Source organism: Rhamphochromis sp. 'chilingali' (genome assembly GCF_963969265.1).
Source record: "Rhamphochromis sp. 'chilingali' genome assembly, chromosome: 9".
Taxonomy (NCBI): domain Eukaryota; kingdom Metazoa; phylum Chordata; class Actinopteri; order Cichliformes; family Cichlidae; genus Rhamphochromis; species Rhamphochromis sp. 'chilingali'.
In genome coordinates, this window is record NC_137936.1 from 6297728 (window position 1) to 6316454 (window position 18727).

Sequence of the window (18727 nt, forward strand, 5' to 3'; positions counted from 1 at the left end):
TCTGGTCAAACCTTGAAGCAGATGGTCTACAGCAGCAGAAGACTACACCGCGTGCCACTCATGTCAGCTAAGAAGTCCATACAGGCTCACTGAAACTGGATAATAGATGGATAATGGAAATACGCTGTCTTGTCTGATGAGTCTCAGTGTTTGCTCTAACATTCTGAACTTGGTAGGGTCAGAATTTGGTGTAAGCAACATAAATGCATGACTTCACCTGCTTTCTATCAACAGTTCAGTACACTGGTGATCTAATGGTGTGGAGGACGTTTTCTTGGCACACTTTGGGCTCTTTAGTACCAACTAAACATCATTTAAATGCCACAGCCTAGCTGAGTATTGTTGCTGGCCACTTCTGTCCCTTTATGATCACAGTGTACCCATCTTCTGACATGGTACAAAGCTCAGATCATCTGACACTGGTTTCTTATACATAACAATGAATTTGCTGTACTCAAATGCCTCCACTGTCACCAGATTTTAATCCAAAACTGCACCCCTGCGATGTGGGGAAATAAGAGCGTTGCATCATGGATGTGCAGCAACTGTGTGATGCTATGAGATCATTATGGCTCAAAATCTCTGGGGAGTGTTTCCAGCACTTTGTTGAATCTATTAAATGGCTGTGTGTAGTTTGAAAGAGCCATCTGTGATCTTTAAACCACAACAATCTAGCCACATACATAAAATGTGATTAGGTGGAACTGCAATGTCTATCTTGGCCACTGTATTCAAGATGATGAGTCAACATGGCGGCTTACACAAACTGGCGCCTGCTCCTATGTATTTTTAAGATGTAATTACACCCTAATCAGTGTGTCAACATTGTACAACATAATCAATGTACAATGTTTTTAAATAACCTAATAAAATTATTTATTGCTTCCTTATGAGCACAGCAGTTACTTAAAAGTTATTTAAAACAACAAGATTATATCCATTTAAAAGAAGGCGTCACTAACAGCAGCTAACAGCAGCGCTCCCCAGCAGCAAGCTTCACGGACCATCTCCAGTCAGACTCTTTCACAAAGTTTTACAGCCTCCTCCAGAGTAAACAAACACGGACACATATTGACACATGCCGTGAGCTTCCTGACAGCCTACACTCGCTACAGATGAATGGCTGCCAGAGCTTTTTGTTCTACAGTGGCTACTGTAGCTAGGACTAAGGTATACTTGCCATATTGGTTGCTTTGCTCAACACCCACACAGGGGGCACACAGCTAGCATAAAAACATCATTGTACGCTTGAATTGGGAAGTGGTAAAACAGAATTCAGCTGCAATCTGCTGACATCTAGTGGTGATATTTTAGACATTGTAACTTTAAATCTTTTTAAAATGACAATACTTTGAATATTTTCCATAATTACATGTTTCATCCAGCTGGTGTTTTCACATTTCTACTTAAATGCGAATAAGTTGTTCTGTTTTCACAAACTTCTTTGTTATTAGCTTACATACAATGCAGTAAAAAAATATTCACCTCCTTCCTTTTTTGCATATTAGTCACACTTACATGCTCCAGATTATCAAATACATTTTAAGATTAGACAAAGATAACCCAAGTTAAAATACAGTTCTTAAATGATTTTATTTATTAAGGGGAAAAAGTTATCCAAACTTACCTGATCCTATGGGAAAAAGAAATTCCTCCTAAACCTAATGACGGTCTTGAAGTCCAGTCAAGTTTTTGCATTAACTGGCAGTTGTCCACAATGCTCTTTTTTGCAGAACTGGTTTCAGCCACATTTGAGATTTTGCAAGCATGAACGGTCTGTTTAAGTTTATGGCAAAGCATCTCAGTCAGATTTATATTTAACTGCTTATTATTTTGCACCTTTTAAAAATATAAATCCTCTATATCTACATTATAACATAGTACATAAGTAATCAATAAACCCAATCCAGTACTATGTATTTTTATTTCAGCAAAGAACATCAATGCCTGTTTAAACACTTTGCACGACAGTTATTCCAGGCAATCAACTCTCCCTATTAAAAAAAAAAGGATTCCTGGAAACTGCTCTGACTTCCTAACACGTTTTCTGATAGGAAGCTATTGACACATCTCCTTCTTGACACTGTGACTAATATGTTATGATACATCCTACAGCATAATAACAGAACAAGGTCAGACAATCATGGCTGATTGTTAAATTCAGCTAATATTCACAGAAGGCTGTTTAATTAGACCTTTAGGGAACTTTAAAGCTATTTGGGAACTATTGTTAACCCTGCTGTCCTCATTTATTTCTTATTCTGTTTGTGATGAAGATTATGAAGAAAGTACAAATTCTGGGAAACTCTGTGAACACATGAAGTGTGGGCAGTAGATCAAGTTTTACTGGCTCCATATTTTGCTATCTTGATGGGGGTGGTGATAGGCTCATTTTAGTTACTTTGTATAATATTTTAGCTTCATCTAGCTGTAACTTAACATATCTAATTATTAATTAATTAATATTATATGAATATCTCACATGTACAAAAATAAATGTAATAGTGTATGAATAAATGTCACCAAAACTTGTTATACATTCGTCCTACTATCCAGTATCTGGATGTTACATGTTAATGGTTTATTGCCATGCTTTAACAAAGGTGTGGTCGTACTGGGGAAATACAGTCGTAACCACATACCAGTGCAGCAACTTATAGGTGTGTGTGTGTACTTGTATTACTCATTCATTTTGTTGGGACAGACCTCAGTGAAAAACATGTATCAATCATGTAAAGTTAGTTTTAGGTTAAGATGAGGACAAGTAGCTATAGTGTGCATTAGAGTGAGGAGGTGATTTATTTCACTGCTAAGTGATTAAAAGTTCCTTCTAACTTCATGTGGACAGAAGGTTTGTTTAGAGTTATTGTAGGGTGGATGTTTCTGCCTTTTGGGGACATTTTGGCAGGTCCTGGAGAAACAAAAACATCTGTTGTTGGGTTAGTGACTCACAGGTAAACACCATAAGCCTTAAAATATTTCTTAAAAATCCATCACTTGATCCAACTATCCCAGCTATAGGCCAATCTCCAAACTTCCTTTTATCTCAAAAATTCTTGAAAGAGTAGTTGTAAAACTACTGTGGACTATTAGGGCCAAATTAAGAGAAATAAATATATTATTGATCATTTTGAGAAAAATGTGGAGATTATACTTATTTCAAAGCAAACTGGTGTGGTTGCTGTACCCTCTAAAAATGCCTTCTATAGATGAATTAGTAAGATTGTATTTCAGAATAGTTTTAGTTACAAGGAAATGATTTCTCTTTTACCACATAAACATAGTGTTGTAATCAGTATGGGGACTGGAAAGATGCTCCAGAAAGCTGCATCGGATCAGATGTGGAAGAGCTGATTTGTACAAAATGAAATGTCTGACAGTGGAGAGATGCAAGGATATCGATGGTTACACCCTCATACACTAAAGAGGATGTATGCTGTGTCACAAGACAACTGATCAAATTGTTTCAGTAACTCATCTACACAAACCATTCTGTAGATTGTATAGCAGACAGTTTTGGCTTGAAGCAACTGTAACCTCCACACTTTTTTGACTTTTTTCTCAAAATGATCAATAATATGTATATTTTTTCTTAATGTAGCCCTAATTTGTATAAAACCGCTAACTGATCATCTGCAGATGAATGGTTTATTTAAAAAGTTTCAGTTCTTCACAGCACAGAAACAGCATTAGTGAAGGTTATAAGTGATCTTCTTATGGCCTCTGACAGTGGACTCATCTATGTGCTTCTCTTTTTAGACCTCAGTGCAGCTTTCCACATTATTGAGGTGCTGCACTGTAGTGGTTTGACTCATATCGATCGAAAAGATTCTGATTTGTTCATGTAAATGAAGAGTTTTCTTCACACAGAAAAATTATCCTGCGCTAGGTCCAATTCTGTTTACATAATACATGCCTCCCTTAGACCACAGGTGTCAAACTCCAGTCCCCGAGGGCCGGTGTCCTGAAACTTTTCTTTATGTCCCTGCCGCAACACACCTGAATAAAATTAGTAGGTCATTAGCAAGACTCTATACACTTGATTGTATGCTATTGACTTTCTATAGAGTCTTGCTAATGACCTACTAATTTTATTCAGGTGTTGCGGCAGGGACACATGTAAAAATTTCAGGACACCGGCCCTCGGGGACTGGAGTTTGACATCTGTGCCTTAGACCAGCAGTCTCCAACCTTTTTTGCGCCACAGACTGGTTTATGTCCGACAATATTATAAATACATAAATACAACAAAATAAAACCATTACCGGTACCAAAAAAAAATAAGATTCCTTCAATGCAAGGCATCTGCTATGCAAATGATACCCGACTTTATCTATGCATGAAGCCAAATGACACACACTAATTAGTTAAAAGCAGGAATGTCTTAAAGACATAAGGACCTGGATGACCTCTAATTTCCTGCCCCTAAATTTAGATTAAACTGAGGTCCTTGTACTCTGTCCTAAAAATCTTATAAATACGGTCTCTAACTAGATACTTGGTCTAAATGGCATTACTTTAGCCTCCAGTAACACTATACTATAAATGGTAAATGGCCTGCATTTGTATAGCACTTTACTTAGTCCCTAAGGACCCCAAAGCGCTTTACACTACATTCAGTCATTCACACACAGGTGATGGCAAGCTATGTTGTAGCCACAGCTGCCCTGGGGTGCACTGACAGAGGACACTGGCACCACCAGGCCCTCTGACCACCACCAGCAGCAAACATGGGGTTAGTATCTTGCCCAAGGATATTTGCCATGCAGCCAGGAGGCAGCCTGGGATCGAACCACTGACCTTCTGATTAGTGGCTGATCTGCAGCCACCCCCTATAAAAAATAACATGAAGTCATTTTTGACCAGCTTATGACTTTTATTGTGAATGTTAAACAAAAATGACACAATGGGCTTATTTGAAAGTGAATTCACAGGCAGAGGCTTCAGCTTCCAGGCTCCCATTTTGCCTTTATGAGTTAGATAGTCTCTCTACTTTTAAGATTAGGCTTAACACTTTCCTTTTTGCTAAAGCATATAGTTAGGGGTGGATCAGGTGACACCGAATCCTCCCTTAGTTATGCTGCAATAGTCTTGGCCTGCTGCTATTATCAATCTCTGGTTCTCTTATACAGTGTGTCTTCTTTCCTGTCTTCCTCTCATCACTCCCAACCAATCACAGCAGATGCCCACCCCTCCCTGAGTCTGTTTCTAATTGAGGTTTCTTCCTGTTAAAATGATTTTTTCCTTCCCACTGTCACCAAGTGCTTGCTCATAGAGGGCCATTTGATTGTTGAGGTTTTCTATGTTGCTTCTATACTATTGTAGGATCTTAACCTTACAGTATAAAACACCCTGAGCCGACTGTTGTTATGGTTTGGTGAATACCATATATGAATAATACAAAATTGAAATATTGGTTTATGCATGTCTTTATCAATCTATCATCTTGTCTATGTTCTTTCTTCAGAAACCAAAAAAATCGAGAGAAAAACATTTGTATTAATATTGGTTTACGTAGTTTTTATTATTTTAAATTAAAGTGTATTTAAGACATGACGTTTTATTATTAGGGTTACTGAACTTTTAACAGAAATTGTGCTACAGAGTGGACATCTGGAGTTTGCCATAGGAAGTTGTGACAAAAGGAAGGAATAGCCCGTTTAAGAAGGAAGAACCTGGAAAATTATTACGGCGAAAATGTACCTGTGACACACTTACCAGCAGATGGCGGTAGACACCAGCCTGTAAGCGTTACAGGACCCACAATTAGACAAGTAATATTCACAATACTGCTGAAATACTCAGGGGCTAGGGGCTCACACGGTTGTCAACTTAGCTTTCTGTTGCTGTCAAACGTCAACAATACATCAGTACATTCCTGTACAGCTCCTCTTCAATTCACTCCTGTCTTGAATTAGGATTAGCTGTCTTCCGGAGACGCCTGTAGGCCCCCAACTTGTGTTAGCGTCCCCTTAACTGACAGTTGCTACTTATTTTTTACGTAGATGCGCGTTTAATTCTAAAATACTTTATTTTAAGCGGAATATTTTGATTGCATAACAGTTCTTGTACTTTACGGCAGGTAATTAGCCGACCCTGTGACGTTTATAGTTAGATGCGTTTTATAGCACGAGGTTTCCCGAGCGGGAGGGGTTCTTCCTGCCCGTAGTGATTACCAAGGGAGCTCACGGTGAGCGCGGTGACTCAGATCGAGCGCACCCACCGTAACGAGACAAGAAATAGTAAAAGACGTTTGGCGCGGTTGGTAGACTAGCTGCTGACAGCAAAGGGAGTAGATCCGGGATAGACCCGCGGCTCGAGTATATTTTTTAGAAGTACTTTCTCTGGGAAACAGACTCAAGAGATTTAGATCTGTTCTCGAGTTTGTACAGAGAGAGGCGGTTTGTTCGGTTTTTTTTCACCAGCCGTAGCCAGCCGTCTACCTAAGCTTGCCCTGCTCAGGCAGACGGAAATATCCGAAAATGCCTCCCGTCGAAAATGACAGTGGGAAGAAGGAACTCAAATCTCAGATACAAGCGCTTATCGACTCCAATCAAGTGATTGTGTTCAGCAAAAGCTACTGCCCATTTTGTGTAAAGGTAAGGCGTTTAGTTTGTCGTAGGCGGTAGAGGCTCCGCGCCGGTCAGAAACTTCCACCTTCTCCCGCGAAGTACACGGGCTTGGTCTAATTGCTGGTTTGGCCTTGCTGCGTTAGTACAGTCATCAACTTTGGTGGCTAGAACTTTACTATTACGCATAAGCTCGCTAAATGACAAAAACAAAACCGAACAGCATAGCCTTTAATGTAATTTACGTTAGGTCAACAATGGCAGAAGATAAATATCCAGTGTTATATATTTAAGCCTGGGACGCTTTAGCCGCCTCTGAACGAGCTCCTTGAAAAGTCAGCTTTACATATCGTATTGTTCTTAGTTAACTCTGCTAGTGATTCGCTACAATGTGCTGTAAATTCTGAACGCACTGTATTTAAAAGCTGCGCTAATTCATTTAAAACTCATACTTTTCTCCCATTTTTAAAATGCTGCCTTCTGCCGCCATAACCTGGACACAAAGGCTTACCTGACAGTTACAAGATGACATATTTGTTAGCATGAAATGTTCTAACGTGTGGACAAGTTTGTGTGCGTTTGATGTAGGATTAATCTTTTACCTTATTTGTGTTTTCAGGTGAAAGACTTGTTCAAAGAACTGCAAGTCGAGTGCAATGTGGTGGAGCTGGATCTTATGGGTAAGACGAGCATTGTGAGGTAACTGATAGCCGCTGTGAGGGATATTTAATGTGTTTGTCAGCAGCTGTTACACTCCGTGGCTGCCCATAAGTAGCTTTATGTGTATTATTCAGATCGCGAATGACTATATAAAAAAACAGCTGGGAGTATTGTAAAGTAAGTGCTTTATAGTTAGCTATAGTGTTGTATCAAGTTTTCCATTTAAAGGCTTAAAACTGCAGATTACTTTGAGCAAAACAAATGTTTCACTTCTTACAGCAAATAGTTACAAAGAGGCAGGTATAAACAGGGGAGTGACCATCTTTGTCTGTGACCTGGTATAACTAAAGCAATACATGTTTATTGTTTGCTTTATTAGCTATGCTAACATTTTAGTGTAGGTTTTTAATAATTCACTCATGACAGTCCAGCTGCTTGTTTAAGGCCCATGTTTCTAGTTTGTCTGTTGAAAGCCTCTTCCTGTTTAATGTACATTTTGCTTTGTGCTGTCAGTTTCAAAGCCCCTAATTTAATATAAAATTTTTACAGTAGTTAATTCGGTTTTCTGTTCACATATCGGAAACGTTGTCCTATACTGGTTCACGGTCTGGGCTGTCTTTGCAAAAGCACAAAATGTGCTGAGTCATTCACCGAAGATGGCCCTGTGCCATTATCTCAGTGCACTCGTACCTCACTGCTCCTGTCTTGCTGAGTTAATTACCAAGGTTTAATGCTAGAGGTGGGTTGCACGTGGTGGATGTTAAACGTTAGTCAGTGGAAAACCTAACAAACTTAATTACCAGAGGCTATAATTGATCATAACGTGCAGTAAAAGTCAGCACAGGATCAGCTAAGGAAAGTGTTTATTACAGCAGTACACATTCCAGGGTTACCCTTCCCTTTTGTTATTTGTATTTCATTTGCACATCAAAGATGGTATAAACGCACAATGCATGGCTAAGTTTCAGCATGTGAAAAACTTGCCCCCCCCCCTTCAGATAATGGGACAAGCTACCAGGAGATGCTGCTTGAGATGACCGGACAGAAAACGGTTCCTAACGTTTTCATCAACAAGAAGCACATCGGTGGCTGTGACAAAACATTACAGGTAAGCAATGAAAGTCGTCTTGCAGCTCAGATGTAACTTGTTTTTTCTTGTAACTTGCCTCTTCTCATAACAGAAATGGGTTGGTTGTTTTTGTCACAACTGGAAAGAGGTGAAAACAAACCATGTGGTTGTCAGTGTATGATGCCACTAAGCCAAGCTGTGAGAAACTCATTGAAAATGTAAAAAAGAAAAAGGTTTATGGTGATTATTCCATCAGGGGTGCATGAACAGGGTGGGCTATGTCGTCTCATACACTTCATACAGCTGCAGGAAAAAGAAATAGAAAAAAAACACCACTGTTTAAAATCTTTAATGAAAATATTCAGAAACATTCAGTAAAATGGCTGCAGCTAATCTTTGTAGACCTAGTTACTTGTAAATAATAATATTATCCCGACCGGTAGCATCCCCTGGAGACTTGAATGGCAAAATTTACCTCTCGCTTAACACACTGCTGATACGAATCCACGTCAGATAATGGGTGGCAGTGCTAATATCTGACTTGGACTGGGATATCTGTTAATAGCAACACCTAGTATGAAAAAGCTCAGTGTACCCTTTGTTTGTTTGTTTTTGTTTGAAATGATTAGCATTGCTAAGTGCTACAGTAACAAACGTTGTGTTGCTGTTTGTGTCAGGCCCATAAAGACGGCAGCCTGCAGCAGCTGCTTAACGGCGATAATGAAGACTACGACTACGACCTGATCGTCATCGGAGGCGGCTCTGGAGGCTTGGCCTGCTCGAAGGTGATGTCAGAATTCAGTATTTAGCTCTGATTTGACTGCTTTGTGTGAACTGGGGATCCCACAGACAGCCGTGCTTTTGTACTTGTGTGGGGGTGCAGCTGTAACTTTGGTCACTGGCAGAATTTCAGACATTTGCAGGCTTTTGTCTTTGGGAGGATTGTTAGTGAGATTTTCACACACTTGTATGATAAACAGGCCACAGGACAGAAACTAGAGTACTAGTGTAAATGACAGGAAAACAGAAACCTGTGAAAGGCTAAAATGTGTTATCATAATGAAATATAGTGCAAGGTGGTTCTTGATCTGTGGTGGTTGGTGATTTCTCAGAACTAGTGTGAAACTATTGCTGATGATGTAATTCACTTACACCACTTCTGTTTGCTCCATAAAACTGTGCAACACAGCAGTAAGATATAATCTTTTAACAACAGGAAGCTGCTGCACTGGGGAAGAAGGTCATGGTGTTGGACTACGTTGTGCCCACACCAAAAGGAACCACTTGGGGTATGATACTTCCTTTTAGTAAGACTTTTGACGCAGGGTTTGTCTGGATCTGTAGTGGCTGCTAAACGACAGTTTTGCTGTGCTCTGGCTGTGACGATCAGGTCTTGGAGGAACGTGTGTGAACGTAGGCTGCATTCCCAAGAAGCTGATGCACCAGACGGCCTTGCTGTCCACGGCCATGCAGGACGCGCGCAAGTTCGGCTGGGAGTTTGATGAGACAGGTGAGGGCTCAGGGGACCGACCCAGGAGGTCACGCAGGGGTGACATCACACCAGCTTGCCGTGGTAAATCGGAGGCGAGCCCATTTAGGAGGCACCCCGTAGTCTTTCAACTGCTTCTACTGATGAGTGTCTGTTTCTGTCTTCAGTGAAACACAACTGGGACACGATGAAGACTGCTGTTAACAACTACATTGGCTCCCTGAACTGGGGCTACAGGGTATCACTGAGGGACAAGAATGTCAACTATGTCAATGCCTATGCAGAGTTTGTGGAACCACACAAAATCAAGGTAACCGACTGCTTTCAATGAAAATGAATCTTCAATAAAGTCATGCAGAGGTTTAGTCGTTTCATAACTTAATAAAGTCTTCGTTCTCTGCTTGCTCATGTTACCATCTCGCAACCTGTTACTAATCTGTATAAGCTGTCAGCTTTGAAATGATCCTGTTGAATTAACTGTTATTTTTGTGTCCTAAACAGGCTTTTCAAAAATACTTATCGGTGTTTAGAAGTTGTTGCTGTCGTTGCAATCACCTCACTAGTTGCACAAAAAGCAGATGTTTCAGAAACATCCACTACATTGAAAAAGCTTCCTGTTATGTTGCATGTGTGTCAAAATATCTGTTTGTGTTTCCTGACAGGCTACAAACAAACGAGGGAAGGAGACGTTCTACACAGGAGCCAAGTTTGTTTTGGCTACGGGTGAGAGGCCACGTTACCTGGGCATTCCCGGAGACAAGGAGTATTGCATCACCAGGTGACAGCACCGTGCAGAGTACACAGAATCTGACAATTTATGTTATAATGTGTGTGAGTGACTGAAGCTCCACCCAGAGCTCCTTTTTAGACCAGTGGATGGGTTCATGGCTGAAATAAGTGTCACTTCCTTAAGGTGTGATCTCTGAAAACAAACCTGCCCTTTAGTGATCCAGCAGGTTGTTGTGCCTCAGAGCAGCCGTCTGTCTGCCTGCTCTGTGAATGCTGACGTGAGATTATCCTCAGGTGTCTTTGACGATTATGCTCCTGTCTTGGCAGAGAGGCTCATTTATTCCACAAGGTCTTAAACCAGAGCTGTCTGAACAATGTAAGAAACAAGCCTGGGCTTGGTAGGGTTTATTCGGGGATTCTCTTCGGATCTCACAGCTGTTGTTGGACAGTCAGCCAGATTTGGTACTTTTGTTGTCAGCTACTGAAATTAAGCTACACATCCTATAGCTCACACCTGAAAACAGGATAAGCAGTAATACGGGATATGGTTGGATTTATTTGTTGTGACATGAAATATTTAATTATTTGAAAATCTTTGAAAAAAAGAAATGAATTTAAAATTTTGAGTGACCAGCTTGTAGGAGCAGAGTGCAGGGCAGCACTGAGCAACATCATGAACCTTGTTCTATTAAATAATCCACAGTGTGGCTCAAGGCTTTAAATAAGTATTAGACAGCATCTCTCCACACCCTGTGAGGTAAAAAGAAAAAATATCCTGAAGGTCTAGATCAGCAGAAGCAAGTGTCACACCTGCTAAATTCTTTGTATGCAAAACTAGCTGCACAAAAACCTGCTTTAACCTCACCTTGTTTTTGTTTGTTTGTTTTGTTTTCACAGTGATGACCTCTTCTCATTGCCTTACTGCCCGGGGAAAACTCTGGTGATCGGAGCGTCCTATGTGGCTTTGGAGTGTGGCGGCTTTCTGGCCGGCCTCGGGCTCGACGTCACCGTCATGGTACGGTCCATCCTGCTGAGGGGCTTCGACCAGGACATGGCCAACCGCGCTGGTGAACACATGGAGGGGCACGGTGTCAAGTTCCTCCGTAAATATGTACCCACAAAGGTGAGCGTGAACACAACCTGCTGTTTGTGATTTAGCTTATTGATCTCGGAGTATGCCTACATGCAATGGTAATAGCTGTAATCTTTAATGTTGTCAGGTCATGTGCTTAATAGGTCAACATTAAAAGCCTTTGATTTATAGTGAACGCAGGAGGTGGTCAGACTCTGATCAGCATATAGATGAATGATGTTTTAAGCCTTTTCTCTTAAATTATGTGTCAGATAGAGGAGCTTGAAGCAGGAACTCCTGGCAGGCTGAAGGTGACCGCCAAGTCCACAGAAACCGACGAGATCATCGAGGGAGAGTACAACACTGTATGTATCGCTTCGGTTTTCCTTCACCCCTCTCTCTGCTCCGTCGTCATGTATTTCCGCCAAAAGAGTAAACGGTTTCTCTCACAGCTTATTTCTGTGAAAGAAACTACATTTAGTGTTGCAATAATCACTATTCTGTGGTCACTTTAATATTAATCGTGCTCCGTAGTGTTTAGGGTACTTTTCTCTCTTTTTCTTTTTTTTTTTAAACCCCCATTTTTACAGTTTAACTAAACCAAAGATATGATGATTTTACATAATCTGTGATATGTTGAGATACTGCCATGTAATCATCAGCTGTCATGTTAGTGTTGAGAAGATGCCATGTCTCTGGAACAATTTGCAATGACAAAGGATTAATATCACACTGCATTAAAGCTAACAAGCTGGGGTTTTTGTTCTTCAGGTGTTGATCGCAGTGGGCCGAGACGCATGCACAGACAAGCTCGGCCTGGATAAGGCAGGAGTCAAAGTCAACCCAAAGTAAGTTCAGTATGTTGTTACTGCCGAGGAGGCCATGTTTCGGGTGTATTTGCACGTGTCATTAAATCATCATTAAACTTGATAGGTCAAACTTTTTTGTGGCTTCTGTAGGCATGTAGAGTGGGGTCGTGGTCTGAGAAACTATGATTGTGACAATCTGGTGTGTATTGCCAACACATGGAAATTTTAAAATCTTTATATGGTATTAGCCTGTCACATTTGACCTCTGGCCTCTCCTTCAAGGTCAAATGAGATCAAACTTTCATAAAATGTCATCTTTAAAACTATTTTTAAAGTCTGCATCCAAATATCATGTGAGACTTGACCTTTGACCTCACATTTACATTTCACATCTGTCTTTCTGTCCAATTGGCCCCAAAATGTGTTTCTTGGAATGAGATAGAAATATACTGTAGTATAATATTTTAGTCCACTGCAAACTTCTTGAAGACCAGAGAAAACACAGTGAATATACAGAAAATACAATTAAAAGTAAACACCGCCCAGGGTGAGCTGGCTTGATTTGCTCTCAGAGTGCTTGTACGTGTGTTCCCCTGTCCCTTTAATACTCGCAGTACAGTCACAGTGATTCAGCAGTTCTTGCTGCTCAGGGCTCTCTGCCTGGTGTGAGTGTTGGGGGAATTTGGTGGGGAGGTGAGGGGTGGCTTGTGGGTAAGATGAGAACACTGCTGTAAATCACATTGGTATTAAGTGACAGAACAAAGGAAGTATCTATATTAAAAAAAGGCTTTCTGTTCTGAGTTCACTTGTTTGTTTGTTTGTTTTTGAAAGAGTAAAAGTATAAAATTAGGTTTGGAAAAACATTCTTACAGACTGACACCTCCTGCAGGTCATTATTGATGCTGTTGATACCAGCATAGAAATGCAGTGTTTTCTATAAGGCTTTCTTTCCACTCTTGTGTGAATAACTGAATGGCTGAGCCTGTGTTGTGAGGCCTGTAGGTAGGGCTGCTCGATTATGGCAAAAATGATAATCACGATTATTTTCACTGAAATTGAGATCACGATTATTTGACGATATTTATTTAACCCTTTAAGATCTACCATAGAACCAAGTCCGCCAGAGCTTATATATATATATTTTTTTTTTACATGCTGTAGTGCCATTTGTGGGAGCATTTCAAGTTGCTATACATCAATACAACTGTTATAGCCCATATTTTAATAATGTGTATGTATTAAGTCCATAGTAACTACATTAATTGCAAAAAAGTGCAATAAACTACAAAAAAATTGAAAATAGTTTTTGTTTTGTTTACATATATTTCTACTTGGAGAAATTTAAGAGGTTTATCCCTCAAAACTTTAAATACAAAAAAGTTGCAAAAAATAGTTTCCCACCACAGGAAATTTATTTTGAGTGTCTTCATAGTTTTATTTTTGGAGATACAGCAATTTTTATATACACTGCAGGAAAAACAAAAAAAACAATCCTATGATGCAAATTTGCAAAGAATGTGCATGTGCATCAAAATAAGCTATTTCCAGCAGTGCAATTCAAGTTCTAAGGCCTACAAGTAAAAAACTACATTTTCCGCGAAAATGACGTCACTTGCGATAGTTCCCGTTGATGTCTTTTTCAATGTGGGAAGTGTTAAGAACAGCTGATCGGATCGGCAAAGCGTGTTTCTGGAATATTATGTTTTTGTTCCTGCAAGCGCTTTTTATGCAATTTTTGCAAAGCTATATGTGGAAGGAAACCGTGACCGAGGACAAGCTGATGGCATAAGATGTAAGTACAACTCCTCTGGTTTCATATGGAGAAAAATTTATTGTGCTAGCTTAGCGGTTCAGGTTCTACAGGGATTTAAAAATAGTTACACAAAACGAGCATGCTGCTCTGACCGGCTTTAAAGGGTTAACAATAACAATGTATTGAATAATGACTTTAAAAAATAATATAAAATGGTGTGCAAATACTGATAACAGTGCAAATGTTTGCAATATAAGAAATAAATGAAAAATGTAAACTTTGCAGTGTTGCTCTGTGGTGCAGCTACGACACCATAGCAAAGTTTACACACTGTGTCTACTTGATCCACGTCTGACTCCGCGAACCCATAATGTTTCCACACCACTGAAGGTTTTTTTTTTTTTTTTTTTTACCTCTCTTTTCAACCAACGGCAGTCACTCTCCTCTCCAAATAACTTCTGCTTAGCTTTCCGAGCTTCCTTCGGGTCCTCTTAAGTATTCGAAATGCAGAGCAGTGCGCTTGATTTGCCACACGGAGCAGCGCGAGAGTAAAGCATGAGGGAGGGGCTAATAATCGGCTCAGTCATTTTTAATGATCGTTGAAAGCCCAGATCGTAATCGTGATTAAAATTCAATTAATTGAGCAGCCCTACCTGTAGGGATTAAGACGGCATGAGTCCAGCTTTAAAGAGTGTTCTGAGTCTCATGACCATAGCAATTTTTAGTTGAAGCCCAGCGTTAGCCAGAGGGCTTCTGTGCTCAGGGGCCTGTGGCTGTTCTGCTCCTGCGCAGCGCAGATCCAAATCACTGGCTACTGCCAGTGATTTGGATACTACTACAAGTGTGCTTCTCCTTTTTGCTAAGTATGAATGACCACATAGCCAGTTATCCATTTCTGCTTTGTCACTGACACACAAACGTTTATCTGTGTGGTGCTCTTTAACCTTGTTTCCTGCAGGCTTTTTGCTGAGTGTATAACTCTTTTTGGTGCTTTCTATAACGGTCCCCAGTCATCTACACAATGTCAGGCTTATTGTAAAGATTTATTATAAAGAAAATATCTGTTATTCACAGTTAAAATTGTGTAATTTTCTATTATTGTTACACCCACTTAACTTTGAACTTCAACACTCGGATATTTAATTTGAAGTCACAAAACGGGATAAAAGTCTTAAATGTATGCTCGATGATCCCATCCTGCAGGAATGGAAAGATTCCTGTGAATGATGAAGAGCAGACCAACGTGCCCCACATCCATGCTATTGGCGACATTCTGGAAGGCAAGTGGGAGCTGACACCTGTAGCCATCCAGGCTGGCAAGCTGCTGGCCCGACGCCTCTACGGAGGATCAACGGTCAAAGTAAGTACAACGTGACTGTGTCATGATTTCTGACTGTCATTCTAAAATCTATTTGTCCATTAAACTACAACCAACTCAATACTACCAGACATAAAGTGTCTGAACAGTCTCTTAGTACCTATTTAAGGTGCATAAAGACCTGTTTCGTAGGATGGAAACTGAATGTTAAGGTGCCATTAAGACTAATCTTATTTTAAAGAGGTATAGTGTTAAAATCTGAAGTAAGCCATTGAAAGGGAAGGACATAAAGAAGGTCAGAGTGTTTTGTGCTCCAGATGATGAATCTGGTGTTCCATAACAAGATTTTGTTAATCACTAACCAAATGCTGTTTTTTGCAGTGTGACTACATCAATGTTCCCACCACAGTCTTCACCCCGCTTGAGTATGGTTCCTGCGGTCTGCCAGAGGAGAAAGCCATCGAGCTTTACGGCGAGGAAAACCTCGAGGTAACAGCTGAATTGTTGATGACAGACGAGGCTCGGCTGACTGTGCGCTCTGGTCGCTGCTTTCACATTGAATGAAACTGTCTCTAACTTACTTGGTTGTCACAGGTTGCCATCAAGCAAATGCATGCGTTTAGTGTTTTATTCCAGGCATACAAACTCTTCAGTACATCTGTGAATGCGAGCTGACGTTGGACCGCAGAACTGCGTTTGTTTTGAAGCTTTTACATTCATGTGTTTCTGGTCTCATGTTCAGGTGTATCACAGTCTCTTTTGGCCTCTGGAGTTCACCGTGCCCGGCAGGGACAACAACAAATGCTACGCCAAGATCATCTGCAACAAACTAGACAACGTAAGATCAGAGCAACTAAAATGCAACCGACAAATGTGCCTGAATCTGTGGCAGCCACCAGCCTGAGCTCCTGATTTGTTTTTTGTTTTTGTTTTTTAATGCCACACTGCAGGATCGAGTCATAGGTTTCCACTACCTAGGACCAAATGCAGGAGAGGTGACGCAGGGCTTCGGTGCAGCCATGAAGTGTGGCGTCACCAAAGAACAGTTGGACACCACCATTGGCATCCACCCAACCTGTGCTGAGGTAAAAAGACAATGCTGCCACTTTATTTACTTGGGTATCTTCCTGTATTAGTGGACTGCCTTAGATCCTGCGTTTATGTATTTAGGATGGGGTTTGTTTTTTTGGGGGGGGAGACACGTAGCCAGCATCCGAGAATCGGTCCAAACCGGGCCATCTGTAAAAGTTATCGCCACCCTGCCGGGTTGGCAGGTGGCATGGACACCAAACTGAATATGAGAACAAGGCGACACAGGATTTTTAAATTGATACCACAAGTATATCTACTAAAAATCTTGAAGTTTAAATCTCAGTGACCTTGACCTAAAGGTCAATGGTGTGGGGTTTTTTTTTTTTTCTCTTCTCCTGTCTCTCTCTCTGTCTCCCGCCCTCTCCCCCTTTTTGTTTTATTTAGTTATTTTCCACGGTTTTGAGTCATGAACGTTTCATAGTGTTTTCAGTTCCTTCTGTTCTCTATAATTTCAACAAAGTTTTAATGACGGTAAAATGAATCAGTTTTTCATTGAGGCAGACCGCACAGTTCAGTGTCAAACCACTCCAGGTCCAGTATGACAGCTAATAACTGTTAATTTCCACAGCATGTTGCAATAGTACTTTCATCAAGCCAGTAAGAACAGGAAATGACACTGGAGCTACCTTTAGCACACAAACTGCACAGCAAATATGCTGAAGGCAGAAAGAAAGCTGTGTATGTCTGCAGTTGTCCTATCAGACGGCCAGGATAAGACACCAGGTCCAAAGAGCAGCCATAGACGGCTTGTTTAAAGTGCTTGCTGTCTCTTTAGTGGTCTCACACTTTTATCTTGGGCTGGAACAGGATATTCATCGTGTGTAGAACTTAAACAATCAGTGTCTGAATTGTTTGAATATTGTGTGTGTGTGTGTGTGTGGTGATGCATGCTTGGGAATAATTGGTGTAATTAGGGGACATGATTATTCATTATGTTAATCGTGCTGGTGCTAATGACAGTGCATTAGGCTGCTGAGGATCCTCTTGTTTGATGGGTTTACATCGTATTTCTATTTTCTGACGGTTTAGCCCAAATATGTTCATCTGAAACAAACGCAGTGCATTGATGTGATAGCCTGGTGTGAAGTTTCATGTTTGGCTGTAGATGACTAAACAAACGGAACTAAGAACAATTTCTTTTCAGCCAATGAGAACATGCCTGTGGCATTAAAGATGTTAATTATGTTCCTGTGTCCTCTTTACCTTCTAGGTCTTTACCACTCTGGAGGTGACCAGGAGCTCTGGTGGAGACATCACACAGTCCGGTTGCTGAGGTTAAACCCTGCATGTTTAGCAGGCTGCTCTCACATTAGACTCCCCTACTAAACATTTTCCTCTTGACTCCCAGTCAACCTTTAACTTCAGCCTCACCTCTAGCCCCTCCCTTTACAGGGCATTTATTTCTCAGGAGCACCTGAACGTAAAACTCTCGGTGTGACTGGGAGCTACGAGGTAAATGGAGATGGTCAGGGCTGAAGATCTGCGTGTCTTCTGCTCTGGCTGAAGGAGTCTGATGTGAAAGCTGCCTGCTGAACAGCGGGGTTACTCTGCTAATGTTTCTATTGGGCCCCACCAGCGTGTCACTCTCGGAGAAGCCCAAACACACACCATTCCCGAGTGTGTGTTTGGGCTGTTTTTGACGTCCTTACCCGTAACCTCAAATAATTAGGTGGGCAAGGATCGATGTCCCTCTGTAGAAGCACCTGATGGTGGCCCGAACCCTTCGTCCAACCCCCCCACCCCCCAGATTCATCTATTATAAATTGGCTCATTACCAGCGTTTGAAAGGATGCACAATTCTGGTGCGTACATAGGTTAGCACCATGCCTTCATCATTCCATACATCCTTCGTACAGGTTTATAAGTTGACTTATATGAATATACATGTCTTTGTCAATATTTATCTTTGCTTTGTGGAAGCACCAGAGTTTTCAAGAGAAACCTGTGATGCATCAAGAGCCTGGAGACTGTTTCAAATAAGCGAATGGCAAGTTTCCACCTGGATTGCTCTGGTCGTGTTTTTGCTCAGTTTGTAATTTAATGACTGCTTGTTGCATTGTGCTGTCTCGTGCGTCGTTTGGAAGACGGCGCTCCCGTTGCTGTTGACATTTCATCTGTATAAATGGCTTGTTTGTTTGTGTGGAACTTGTAGAGACTACTCAGTGTT

At 40.9% G+C, this 18727-nt stretch overlaps 1 protein-coding gene across 1 annotated transcript; it reads left to right on the top strand.

Annotated features, from left to right (window-relative positions):
* Positions 1-6245: 6245 nt before the first annotated feature.
* On the top strand, positions 6246-18306 carry txnrd3 (thioredoxin reductase 3). Its single transcript, XM_080892255.1, has 16 exons — positions 6246-6599; positions 7189-7249; positions 8228-8337; positions 8976-9083; positions 9515-9587; positions 9689-9808; positions 9955-10097; positions 10450-10565; positions 11414-11639; positions 11861-11953; positions 12360-12436; positions 15354-15510; positions 15850-15957; positions 16211-16306; positions 16419-16553; positions 17771-18306. The coding sequence occupies exons 1-16, from the start codon at positions 6483-6485 to the stop codon at positions 17831-17833; spliced, it is 1803 nt and encodes a 600-aa protein (XP_080748381.1). The 5' UTR covers positions 6246-6482; the 3' UTR covers positions 17834-18306.
* Positions 18307-18727: the final 421 nt, after the last annotated feature.

Bases quoted from the DNA above. Each gene is read 5' to 3' on its own strand.
- txnrd3 (XM_080892255.1), top strand. From the start codon at position 6,483: ATGCCTCCCGTCGAAAATGACAGTGGGAAGAAGGAACTCAAATCTCAG. The intron at 11,640-11,860 runs GTGAGCGTGAAC...ATTATGTGTCAG, and splicing joins GTAAATATGTACCCACAAAG to ATAGAGGAGCTTGAAGCAGG. The intron at 12,437-15,353 runs GTAAGTTCAGTA...CCCATCCTGCAG, and splicing joins GGAGTCAAAGTCAACCCAAA to GAATGGAAAGATTCCTGTGA.